Below are 13,831 nucleotides of genomic sequence, written 5' to 3' on the forward strand. Positions count from 1 at the left end.
TTGCTAACATTAAATTGAGAGAAACTTGAAGCAATCCCACTAAAATCAGGGACTAGACAAGGCTGCCCACTCTCTCCCTACTTATTCAATATAGTTCTTGAAGTTCTAGCCAGAGCAATCAGACAACAAAAGGAGGTCAAGTGGATACAGATCGGAAAAGAAGAAGTCAAAATATCACTATTTGCAGATGATATGATAGTATATTTAAGTGATCCCAAAAGTTCTACCAGAGAACTACTAAAGCTGATAAACAACTTCAGCAAAGTGGCTGGGTATAAAATTAACTCAAATAAATCAGTTGCCTTCCTCTATACAAAAGAGAAACAAGCCGAGAAAGAAATTAGGGAAACGACACCCTTCATAATAGACCCAAATAATATAAAGTACCTCGGTGTGACTTTAACAAAGCAAGTAAATGATCTGTACAATAAGAACTTCAAGACACTGAAGAAGGAAATTGAAGAAGACCTCAGAAGATGGAAAGATCTCCCATGCTCATGGATTGGCAGGATTAATATAGTAAAAATGGCCATTTTACCAAAAGCGATCTACAGATTCAATGCAATCCCCATCAAAATACCAATCCAATTCTTCAAAGAGTTAGACAGAACAATTTGCAAATTCATCTGGAATAACAAAAAACCCAGGATAGCTAAAGCTATCCTCAACAATAAAAGGACTTCAGGGGGAATCACTATCCCTGAACTCAAGCAGTATTACAGGGTAATAGTGATAAAAACTTCATGGTATTGGTACAGAGACAGACAGATAGACCAATGGAATAGAATTGAAGACCCAGAAATAAACCCACACACCTATGGTCACTTGATTTTTGACAAAGGAGCCAAAACCATCCAATGGAAAAAAGATAGCATTTTCAGCAAATGGTGCTGGTTCAACTGGAGGGAAACATGTAGAAGAATGCAGATCGATCCATGCTTATCACCCTGTACAAAGCTTAAGTCCAAGTGGATCAAGGACCTCCACATCAAAGCAGACACACTCAAACTAATAGAAGAAAAACTATGGAAGCATCTGGAACACATGGGCACTGGAAAATATTTCCTGAACAAAACACCAATGGCTTACGCTCTAAGATCAAGAATCGACAAATGGGATCTCATAAAACTGCAAAGCTTCTGTAAGGCAAAAGACACTGTGGTTAGTACAAAACGGCAACCAACAGATTGGGAAAAGATCTTTACCAATCCTACAACAGATAGAGGCCTTATATCCAAAATATACAAAGAACTCAAGAAGTTAGACCGCAGGGAAACAAATAACCCTATTAAAAAATGGGGCTCAGAGCTAAACAAAGAATTCACAGCTGAGGAATGCCGAATGGCTGAGAAACACCTAAAGAAATGTTCAACATCTTTAGTTATAAGGGAAATGCAAATCAAAACAAACCTGAGATTTCACCTCACACCAGTGAGAATGGCTAAGATCAAAAACTCAGGGGACAACAGATGCTGGCAGGATGTAGAGAAAGAGGAACACTCCTCCATTGTTGGTGGGATTGCAAACTGGTACAACCATTCTGGAAATCAGTCTGGAGGATCCTCAGAAAATTGGACATTGAACTGCCTGAGGATCCAGCTATACCTCTCTTGGGCATATACCCAAAAGATGCCCCAACATATACAAAAGACACGTGCTCCACTATGTTCATTGCAGCCTTATTTATAATAGCCAGAAGCTGGAAAGAAACCAGATGCCCTTCAACAGAGGAATGGATAGAGAAAATGTGGTACATCTACACAATGGAATATTACTCAGCTATCAAAAACAACGCCTTTATGAAAGTCGTAGGCAAATGGTTGGAACTGGAAAACATCATCCTGAGTGAGCTAACCCAATCACAGAAAGACATACATGGTATGCACTCATTGATAAGTGGCTATTAGCCCAAATGCTTGAATTACCCTAGATGCCTAGAACAAATGAAACTCAAGACGGATGATCAAAATGTGACTGCTTCACTCCTTCTTTAAAAGGGGAACAAGAATACCCTTGGCAGGGAAGAGAGAGGCAAAGATTAAAACAGAGACTGAAGGAACACACATTCAGAGCCTGCCCCACATGTGGCCCATACATATACAGCCATCCAATTAGACAAGATGGATGAAGCAAAGAAGTGCAGACTGACAGGAGCCGGATGTTGATCGCTCCTGAGAGACACAGCCAGAATACAGCAAATACAGAGGCGAATACCAGCAGCAAACCACTGAACTGAGAATAGAACCCCCGTTGAAGGAATAAGAGAAAGAACTGGAAGAGCTTGAAGGGGCTCGAGACCCCATATGTACAACAATGCCAAGCAACCAGAGCTTCCAGGGACTAAGCCACTAACTAAAGACTATACATGGACTGACCCTGGACTCTGACCTCATAGGTAGCAATGAATATCCTAGTAAGAGCACCAGTGGAAGGGGAAGCCCTTGGTCCTGCTAAGACTGATCCACCAGTGAACTAGACTGGTGGGGGGAGGGCGGCAATGGGGGGAGGGTTGGGAGCGGAACACCCATAAGGAAGGGGAGGGGGGAGGGGGATGTTTGCCCGGATACCGGGAAAGGGAATAACACTCGAAATGTATATAAGAAATACTCAAGTTAAAAAAAAAAACAAGTTATGAACCACATGGATTTAACAGATATTTATAGAACATTCCATCCTAAAACAAAAGGATATACCTTCTTCTCTGCACCTCATGGAACCTTCTCCAAAATTGACCATATAATCGGTCACAAAACTGGGCTGAACAGATACAAGAAGATAGAAAGAATCCTATTAATCCTATCTGATCACCATGCACATTGACTGGCCTTCAATAACAACAATAATGTCAGAAAGCCTACATATAAATGGAAGTTGGACAATGGTCTATTCAATGCCAACTTGGTCAAGGAAGAAATAAAGAAAGAAATTAAAGACTTAGAATTTAATGAAAATGAAAATACAACATTCGAAAATTTATGGGACACAATGAACGCGGTACTAAGAGGAAAACTGATTTGAGTGCCAAAAAACCAAACAAACAAACAAACAAACAAACAAACAAAAACAAAACAAAAGAGAGCATATGTCAGCAGTTTGACAGCACACCTTAAAGCTCTAGAACAAAAAGAAATAAACAAACTCAAGAGGAGCAGAAGGCAGTAAATAATCAAAATCAGAGCTGAAACCAACCAAGTAGAAACAAAAAGGACTGTACAAAGAATCAACAAAACCAGGGGCTGGTTATTTGAGAAAATCAACAAGATAGATAAACCCTTAGCCAGACTAACCAGAGGACACAGAGAGTGTATCCAAATTGAGAAAATCAGAGATGAAAAAGGAGATATAACAATCAAATTTGAAGAAATTAAAAAAATCATCAGATCCTACTACAAAACCCTATATTCAACAATATTTGAAAATCTGAAGGAAATGGACAATTTTCTAGACAGATACTTTTGGTACCAGGTACCAAAGTAAAATCAGGAACAAATAAATCATCTAAACAACCCCATTATTCCTAAAGAAATAGAAGCAGTTATTAAAAGTCTCCCAACGAAAAAGAGCACAGGTCCAGATGGGTTCTGTACAGAATTCTACCAGACCCTTATAGAAGATCTCATACCAATACTGTCCAAACTATTCCAAAAAACTGAAACAGATGGAGCACTACCAAATTCCTTCTATGAAACCACAATTACTCATGCCAAAACTACACAAAGATCCAACAAAGAAAGAGAACTTCAGACCAATTTCCCTTATGAATATTGACACAAAAACACTCAATAAAATTCTTGCACACTGAATCCAAGAACACATGAAAATGACCGTCCATCATGATCAAGTAGGCTTCATCCCAGGGATACAGGTATTGATTAATATACAAAATCCATCAATGTAATCTACTATATAAACAAACTCAAAGACAAGAAGGACATGGTCATTTCATTAGATGGTAAGAAAGCATTTGACAAAATTCAACACCTCTTCATGATAAAAGTCCTCAAAAGCTCAGTAATTCAAGGCCCATATCTAAACACCGTAAAAGCAATATACAGCAAACTATATAACATCAAAATATAACATCAAAATAAATGGAGAGAAACTTGAAGTAATCCCACTAAAATTAGGGATTACACAAGGCTGTTCACCCTCTCCCTACTTATTCAATATAGCACTTGAAATCCTAGCCAGAGCAATCAGACAGCGAAAGGAGGTGAAAGGAATACAAATTGGAAGGGCAGAAACCAAAATGTCACTATTTGCGGATGATATGATAGTGTACTTAAGCAACCCCAAAAGTTCCACCAGAGAACTACTTATCCTGATAAACAATTTCAGCAAAGTGTCGGGGCATAAAATTAACTCAAACAAATCAGTAGCCTTTCTCTACTCAAAGGATAAACAGGCTGAGAAAGATATTAAGGAAATGACATCCTTCACAATAGTCCCAAATAACATAAAATATCTTGGTGTGACTTTAACCAAACAAATGAAAGATCTGTATGACAAGAACTTCAAATCTCTGAAAAAAGAAACTGAAGAAGATCTCAGAATATGGAAAGATCTTCCATGTGCATGGACTGGGAGTATTAATATAGAAAAGATGGCCATTTTGCCAAAAGCAATCTACAGATTCAATGCAATCCCCATCAAAAATTCCTACTTTATTCTTAATAGAGATAGAAAGAGCGATTTACAAATTCATTTGGAATAACAAAAAACCCAGGAGAGCCAAAACTATACTTAACAATAAAACAACTTTGGGGGAATCACCATCCCTGACTTCAAGCAGTATTACAGAGCAATAGTCATAAAAAACTGTATGGTATTGATACAGAGACAGGCAGGTAGATCAGTGGAACAGAATTGAGGCCCCAGAAATGAACCCACACACCTACAGGTACTTGATCTTTGACAAAGGAGCTAAAACCATCCAATGGAAGAAAGATAGCATTTTCAACAAATGGTGCTGGTTCAACTTGAGGTCAGAATGTAGGAGAATATAAATCCATCCTTTCTTATTATCCCTGTACAAAGTTTAAGTCCAAGTGGATCAAGGACCTCCACTTCAAACCAGATACACTCTAATAGAAGAAAAAGTGGGGGAAGAATTTGGAACACATGGGCAATGGGGAAAATTTCCTGAACAAAACACCAATGGCTTATGCTGTAAGATCAAGAACCAACAAATGGGACCACATAAACTGCACAGCTTTTGTAAAGCAAAAGACACTGTCATTAGGACAAAACATCAACCAAAAGATTGGGAAAAGATCTTTACCAATCTTATGTCTCATAGAGGGCTAATACCTAAAATATACCAAGAACTCAAAAAGGTAGACTCCAAAGAGCCAAATCACCCTATTAAAAATGGGGTACATTGCTAAACAAAAAATTCTCAGCTGAGGATTATCGAAGGCCAAAAAGCACCTAAAGAAATGTTCAACATCTTTAGTCATTAGGGAAATGCAAATCAAAACAACCATGAGATTCTTCCTCACACCAGTCAAAATAGCTAAGATAAAAACTCAGGTGACAGTAGATGCTGGCAAGGATGTGGGGAATGAGGAACACCCCTCCATTGTTGGTGGGATTACAAACTGGTACAACCACTCTGGAAATCAGTCTGGAGGTTCCTCAGAAAATTGAACATTACACTACCTGTGGACCCAGCTATACCCCTCTTGGGCATATACCCAGAAGATGCTCCAACATACAACAAAGACCCATGCTCCACTATGTTCATAGCAGCCTTATTCATAATATCCAGAAGCTGAAAGGAACCCAGATGCCCTTCAACAGAGGAATGAATTCAAAAAATGTGGTACACCTACACAATGGAGTACTACTCAGCTATCAAAAACAGTGACTTCATGAAATTCATAGGCAAATGGAATGAACTAGAAAACATCATTCTGAGTGAGGATACTCAATCGCAGAAAAACATACTTGGTATGCACTCATTGGTAAGTGGATATTAGCCAAAAAGCTCAAATTACTCAAGATGCAATCTACAGACCTCAGGAAGCTCAAGAAGAAAGATGACCAAAATGCAGATGCTCCCACTCCTTCTTAAAAGGGGGAAAAGTATTCATAGGAGGGCATATGGAAGCAAAGTTTAGAGCAGCGACTCAAGGAATGGCCATTCAGAGCCTGATACACATGTGGCCTATGTATACATACAGCCACCAAAACTAGATAAGATTGATGTAGCTAAAAAATGTATGCGGAAAGGGACTGAATATAGATCTCTCCTGAGAGACACATCCAGAGCATGTCCAATCCAGAGGTCAGTGCTAGCAGCAAACCACCAATCTGAGAATAGGACTCCCTTGTGGGGAATTAGAGGAAGTGTTGAAAGAGTTGAAGGAGCTTGCAACCCCATAGAAACAACAATGCCAACCAACCAGAGCTTCCAGGGACTAAACTACTACTGAAAGACTATACATGGACTGACCCAGGGCTCCAACTGCATATGTAGCAGAGAATAGCCTTGTTGGGGCACCAGTGGAAGAGAAAGCCCTTGGTCTTGACATAATTGGACCCCCAGTGTAGGGGAATATGGGGGATGTATAGGGGGAATACCTTTATGGGAGGTGGGGAGGGGAGGGAATGGGGGCTTATGGACAGGAAACCAGGAAGGGGGATAACCTTTGAAATATGAGTAAAGAAATATATAATACAAAATTAAAAAAATAAAAAATAAAAGTTTTAAAAAAATTTTTGTAATTTTTGTTTAACATTTCATCTTCATTGGACCATTCTACCCTGGAGATTTGGGGATCAGGGTTATGAAACATTTGATAATCAATCACAGTGCAAAATATGAACTTATTTTATTCACTATGTTTATCTCCATAAATAAGATGCTAATGATACAATTCATTTACACATGGTGTTATACATTTTTAATTATTTTCTTCTCTGTTTCATTGGGCACCATTTCTTAATCTTCCCTTTCTAATTGAGATAAAAATTTGTATCATGTTTTATATTCCTTTAGGTTGTGTGTATATCCTATCATGGCTATTCCTTTTTGTGTTTAATTGGGGTGGTGTGCAAGTGTAGGAGTTTAGGTACATATGTGTGAAAGTGAATGTGTAGAGAGCAGATGAAAGTATTGGGTATTTCCGTCTGTCACTATTGCCTTGTTCTTTTGGGGCAGTATCTGTCAATGAACCTGGAGTTGAACTAGGCCCAGCATCAACAAAGCCTAACTAGTTTTGTTGTGCTCCCTTATTTCATTTTCCACTTTTTTTCTGTTCTTTTCAGTTCTTGGGTTATAAGTAAGGATGGGATATGCTCAGACTTTATGTGGCTACTGATATCCAAACTCTGTTCCTCATGGTCAAGATTTCAGCAAACACTCTTAACCACGAAAAAATTGAATATATATATATATATATGTATGTATATATATACATATATATATATATATGATATCATATATAAGATAGTGGAAGATAATACCAGCATTGATTCATTATTTAATCACTTAACTTGAATTTTTCATATTTGAGAATTTAATACATGTATATAATAAAAATTATCTACTTTCTGTTTTCTTCTTTCCAACTCATTCCCTCACAACCTCATGCCTTTTTACTGTTTGTTTGTTCATAAGCCACTTAGTGCTGCCCATATGTTCATGGATGTGAGGCCACCTTCTGGAGCATGGGGAACTTACCAGTGGCCACATCCTTAGAAAACAATGAATCTCTCTTCCACCAGGTATACACTACCAGTAACTCCTTTTGAGGGGTGGAATCTGGAGACCATCTGCCTTCTCTGTGCTGGGACTTTGATTGATTTGATCTTGTATAGGTCTTATGCAGGTCACCACAGCTCCTGTGACCCCATGAGTGTGGTAGACATGTCACTTCCAGCATTGGTATTCATAGCATGCCTTCCACCTTCTTATTCTTACATTCTTTCTGCCTCCTCTTTCTTGGGGTTCCCTTATGCTTGGTGGAGTGTGACTAAAATAGATGTCCAATTTCTGGCTGAGTACTAGTACCTCTGTACATTGACCAGTTATGTATCTTTACAGTGACTGCAACTCACTTACAAAAAAAAAAACTATGTTGATAAAAAGTGAGAGCAGCAGGTCTCTGGGTATAAACAAAATCATGTAGAAAGAATTTGATAACATTACCATTTCAAATTACTTGTACCTATGACTTCCTTATCCATGGACTTTTGACCGTTATATCAGCACAAAATATAGAATTCTATCCCGGAGAGAAGTTCTCAGTTACAGTTGTAGAGTGTTTTGTTATCCTGGACAGTCTTGCCACTATTGCACAAGTAGACACATCTTGTGTAGCAGGACAGTATCACAGTATGCAGTGTCTAGTGTTGGGTAAGATCATTGATGGCTTCCTTCCCTTGCAGACTATATGGAACTTTTCAGCACTATGAAAGCTTTTAGCAAAGAGAAAGTTCTCTAGGTGTCTTGGGATTGTTTTCTCTATTTCCTGCATTCAAGGTGTGCAGTGTTTTCAGAACTGGAATCCTGAAATAGTCTGTGTAATAGCCTGTGTAGTTTTGCAGACCTTGGGCCTCAACCTTGCCAATAAATCACAGGAGACATTTGGTATCTTGTAGGGCAATTTTCACTTAATAACCACTGTTTTCTGAGAGTGACATGATCCACCCATGTCTCTATTTGAATTCTTAGTTTCAAAGGTATATTTTAAAATTAATAACTCACCTTTAATCATTAAGTAAATTATATCAAGCTATATTTAAAATGATATATTGAAATTACATTAAATTGTATATTTTGTTTCAACCTATTTTGTACTGATTAAAAGGAAGAAATTACTCTTTCTGTGTTTATTCAAATACAGGCTATGTAGGACTGTGTTTAATTTCAAATATGATGTATGTAGGACTGTGTTTAAGAATACATTTCTTCATAAGTGATCTAAGATTATATTTGACATTTGCTAGCTACATCAATTAATAAATATTATACAATTTTCTGAACTACAATGCTTCATTTATGAATAGTAACAAAAATTTTCAAAGTCCAACTGAGGTTTAAAATAAAAACTCACAAATATTTGAATAAATGGTATATTTTAAAACTACATCTATTGTAAATATCCTTTTCCAAAAAAGAATATGAAAGAAATGAGCTAATTTTGGAGTCTTAGTAAGACATACATATAAAGAACAATTTTTAATATAATTATATTGGATTATTCAAAAATTCTCTGGAAATTGTAATTCCATTTTAAACAAGAAACTGAAGATTAAAAATGTAGGCAACTCACCCAACACCAGAAATCCCATCAAAGGCCTATTTGTGGTTTTATATTTAGCCTTCCTAATGCTAAGCCTGCATACTTCTTTTAGTTTTTAATGACAATAGATTTTTCCATACAACATATTTTGATGACAGTTTCTCTTCCCTCCTCCTAGATACCCCCTGTCTCCCCATCTGTCCTACCTAGGCCATCTTTTTCTCTTTGTTTCAAAAACAAACTACCAAACAAACAAGAAAATACAAAGGTATAATACAGACACATACTTTCACTCACTCTCTCTCTCTCTCTCTCTCTCTCTCTCTCTCTCTCTCTCTCACACACACACACACACACACACACACACACACAACTCTCTCACATACTCACACATAAAACAATTGGGAATTGTAATGTTTAAACAAAATAGCAGTGAAACAAAAAAAATCCAAGAAAAGAATGATGAGACAAAATATACCCTCAAATACCCTCTGAGTTCATTTTACGGTGCTCCTACACATGGGCCAAGCACTGAAGTGTGATTTGTATACTCAACAAGACCCTATTGTAGAAAACCAATTTTTCTTTTGTGAGTAGTTGTCTATTGGAGATAACTTCTTTGCTAGGAATAGAGACTGTCTGCTTCCCACTCTCAGTGCAGGGAACCCATTTGGCTTAGCTGTGTGCAGTCCCTGTGTATGTTTCACTATGTCTGTGAGTTCATATGTATGTTAGCCTGCAGAGTCTGGAAGGCATTGTTTCTTTTGTGTCTTCCATCCCCCCTGGATTTTGTAGTCTTTCTGACTCCTAATTTTGGGGATCTCTAAGTACTTAAGGAAGTGGTTTGTCCTCCTACTTAGGAATAAGTATTCCAATGTCTCTCACTCTCTGCACATTGCTCAGTTGTGGGTCTCTGTATTTGTTCCCATCTACTACAGGAAGAAACATATTTAATGATGGATGAGCAGAACACTGATCTAGCAAACTTTTGTTATGAGCCATTACATTGGTACAATAATCAAGGAGAAAAATAGTATTTGGCTTTTCCCTTTGTCCATGGCCCTTCTGGTCCCAGGATTTTGGCTACTTGGACTGTGTCGGGCATGGGTTCCATCTTAAGCAGTGGATCCTTAAACTATCAGATAAGATAGTTTACTGCTGTTATAGGGGCCAAACTATGACTAGAGGCTCCTTGTGGTTTGGCATTGTATTAAGCTGACTGTCAGTGAATAATTGTACTCAAAGTGTAATGCAACAATCAATTGTTATAGAAAAAATCTCTTCAGTTGGTGGCAATAAACAGACACAGAATTGGTCAAGTAGCAGGGGATAAGAGACTTCGGAATGCTAAGCTATAAATTAGTTGTCTGCATCACAACCTGTGTGAACCTGTGTACTCTTAACTGTCAATCCATCTCCCCAACCCACAATTAAAAAACTCTTTCTTTTTTTCTTTCTTTCTTTCTTTCTTTCTTTCTTTCTTTCTTTCTTTCTTTCTCTCTCTCTCTTTCTTTCTTACTTCCTCCCTCCCTTTCTCTCTCTCTTCTCTCCCTCCCTCTCTCTTTCTTCTCTCTCTCTCTCTCTCTCTCTCTCTCTCTCTCTCTCTCTCTCTCTTCCTCACTCTCTTGCTCTTTATCTCTCCCCCTCTCTCTTTTAGTTTTCACAAATGAATCAATATTTCTATGAGGCATTTATAGTTTTCTTAAGTTATACTTTAGGATATCTTTATGGTAGAGATTGTTTAATAAGGCATTATATTTTATATTTAAAACAAGACTAAGAATAATTTGTACTTACTGCAAATTTTACAATAGGATTATAGACTAATCATTTTCATTATAGTGTAATTGTTAAAGCATTAACAATATTATTAAATCAAGATTTAATATTACTTGTAATTTTAAATCTACTTGTTCTAAACCCATTCTTTTTTCTCAGTTTATTTTTTAGATTTACTAATAAAATACTAGTGGTCCTTCGATAACTATTGGTTATTCAGTAGTCAACTAAAAGGTGGGGGGACATTTGAATAAAATTTGCATATATAGTGCTCAGTTTGTTCTCATAATTCCCCAAACATTATGGCTATTTACATAGAAATTAACTTGTGTTCAGCACTTTTGTTAATCTGGAGATAATGTAAAGTATCCAAGAGAATGTACATAGATATACAGAGACATCTAATATAAGGCACATATGCATACAAATATTTTAGCATGCTTGTGAGTGTTCTAGAACCAATTCTGTTAGTGTACCAAGAAATAAATAGAACTTGTCAAGTTCCTTATGAAAGCTGAAGTTAGAATAGATAATAAACACATTTATTCACTGATACTGCTACATCATTGCCTGATGTTTTAACATTTTTTAATGTGAAGGCAAAGTTTTATTTCCTGAAAGTGTTTCCTGTGAAGAAATTCTAGAGACATTTAAATATGATGAAGTTTCCCAGTTAAGTTAAAGATAAAAATTTTAAAGTACAATTTATGGATGACATATTTTCAATAAAAAGTCATCTCTCTATAGTAGTAAAATTTCCTACTTCTTGAAGAACAGTGCAATTCTTTTAACAGAGTCATTGAGGGCTTGTCTGACTTGCTTGTTCCTCAAGGTATAAATGAATGGGTTCAACATGGGAGCAATGGAAGTGGTGAGAACCATCACACCCTTGTTGATAGCCACTGAGTCCTTTGCTGAAGGTTTGATGTAGATGAAGATGCAGCTGCCATAGGTTATAGAGACCACAATCATGTGGGAAGAACAGGTAGAAAAGGCCTTTTTCCTCTGCTGGGCAGAAGGGAATCTTAGAATGGTCTTGATTATGTACACATAGGAAAGAACTACACACACAAGAGTCATGATAAATGTCAACACTGCACAAACTATCACTATCTGCTCTATGAGCCATGTTTCTGTGCATGAGATCTTTAGGAGAGGGTATGCATCACAGACAAAATGGTCAATAACAGAGTCACAGAATTCCAGATTGAGGCCCAGGCTAAGTGGTGGCAGGATCACAAACAAGCCAGCTGCCCAGCAACAGAGGATAAGTCTTGTACAGATCCTGCTGCTCATGATGGTGATATAGTGCAGGGGTTTGCAGATGGCTACATATCGGTCATAGGACATGATGGCCAGCAGAAAAAATTCTGTCACACCAAAAAGATCAGTACAAAATATTTGTATGATACAGTTGTTATACGTAATTGTCTTGTCACCTGTTGATATGTTGTATAAGTATCTGGGAATGCAAGCAGTTGTAAATGAAATTTCTAGGAAGGAGAAATTTTGTAAGAAAAAGTACATAGCAGTCTTTAGGTGTGAATCTATAAAGGTGAGGAAAATGATTGTGAGGTTCCCAGTCATACTCAGCACATAGGTGAGAAAGAGAAAGATGAAGATCAGAGCTTTCAGTTGTGGGTCATTTGTCAGTCCCAGTAGGATGAATGCTGTTACTGTGTGATTTCTCATAATTAAATTGTTACCTCTACCCAGTTTGCATTTAAATTTTTGAGATATCTGTACAGAAGTAAGTATTAACTGGGGAAATATTATGATATCCAACAAATTTTTACCTCTATTTAGTTTGCATGTAAAATTCAGTGATATATCTGTCCAGGAATAGTAATTTATGGGAAAATATTATGAAACCCAACTCATACACATATGTACCTTCTATTTATAAATATGGATGCACTGGTTGCTTAAGTCTTACAATGTTTGATCTTTTCTGGGTAGATTTAGAAAATCAAATTGCCCTGTCTACACATTTGAAAATGATATGTGTGCTTCCTTCTCTTTGCATATGATTCTCAACTTATTATTTTTTATTCAACTGCTCTTTGCGTTCATGTTGCCCAAACGGTTTGACTTGACTGCTAATGCTTCCTGAGACTGAGTTCCTCCTTGGAGTCTGAATACTAAAGTAAAATCTTTCACTGTCTTTGGTCTGTGTTTCTTGAGTTTTTTTATTTATAAAAATTACAAATATTTTCAGGTTTGGGTTCAGTTTCAGGTTGTTATAAGCTTTATATTTGTGATGAAATATGCTGGCATCTAGTATTATAATTACAAAGAACCATATTTTCTTTAAACAGCTCCTTTAATTATTACCTCATCTCATCCTATTAATTTTCAGTTAAAATTACATTATTATCTTATCTTGGATAAAGGAAAAATGTGTTGAGAGAATGTTCATTGTACAGTAAGATGATGTGATATATAAGATATCTATTTGAAAAAAATCATCGCAATTGCTTTTAGTGTTTAATTTTGGAATTCACTTGAAATACCACTGCCAATATCATTAAGTAAAAAAAGCCATATTTAGTTGTTAAGCCTGTCCTCATAACTATCTCAACTTCACTTTGTTTCAGTTTTGCCCTAATATGGAACAGATGTTACTATTCCTACACATTCCATACTGAAACACTAAATATTCAGTTTTTGTGATTAGCACATTTGAATTCTTTCAGTTGACCCACAATGCTTTCTTTTTCCTGTCAATATGTTCAGTTGTTAATATACCAAAGTCACTTTTTGTCCATTTTATTTATATTTAAATTTATATCAAAATTATT

The 13,831-nt window shown here is 36.7% G+C and overlaps 1 protein-coding gene across 1 annotated transcript; it reads right to left on the reverse strand.

Moving 5' to 3' along the window:
- Positions 1–11,789: 11,789 nt before the first annotated feature.
- Olr920 (olfactory receptor 920) lies at positions 11,790–12,722 on the reverse strand. Its single transcript, NM_001001356.1, has one exon. The coding sequence runs from the start codon at positions 12,720–12,722 to the stop codon at positions 11,790–11,792; it is 933 nt and encodes a 310-aa protein (NP_001001356.1).
- Positions 12,723–13,831: the final 1,109 nt, after the last annotated feature.

The sequence above is a fragment of the Rattus norvegicus genome, chromosome 7 (genome assembly GCF_021556685.1).
Source record: "Rattus norvegicus strain SHRSP/BbbUtx chromosome 7, alternate assembly SHRSP_T2T, whole genome shotgun sequence".
NCBI classification, from domain to species: Eukaryota; Metazoa; Chordata; class Mammalia; order Rodentia; family Muridae; genus Rattus; species Rattus norvegicus.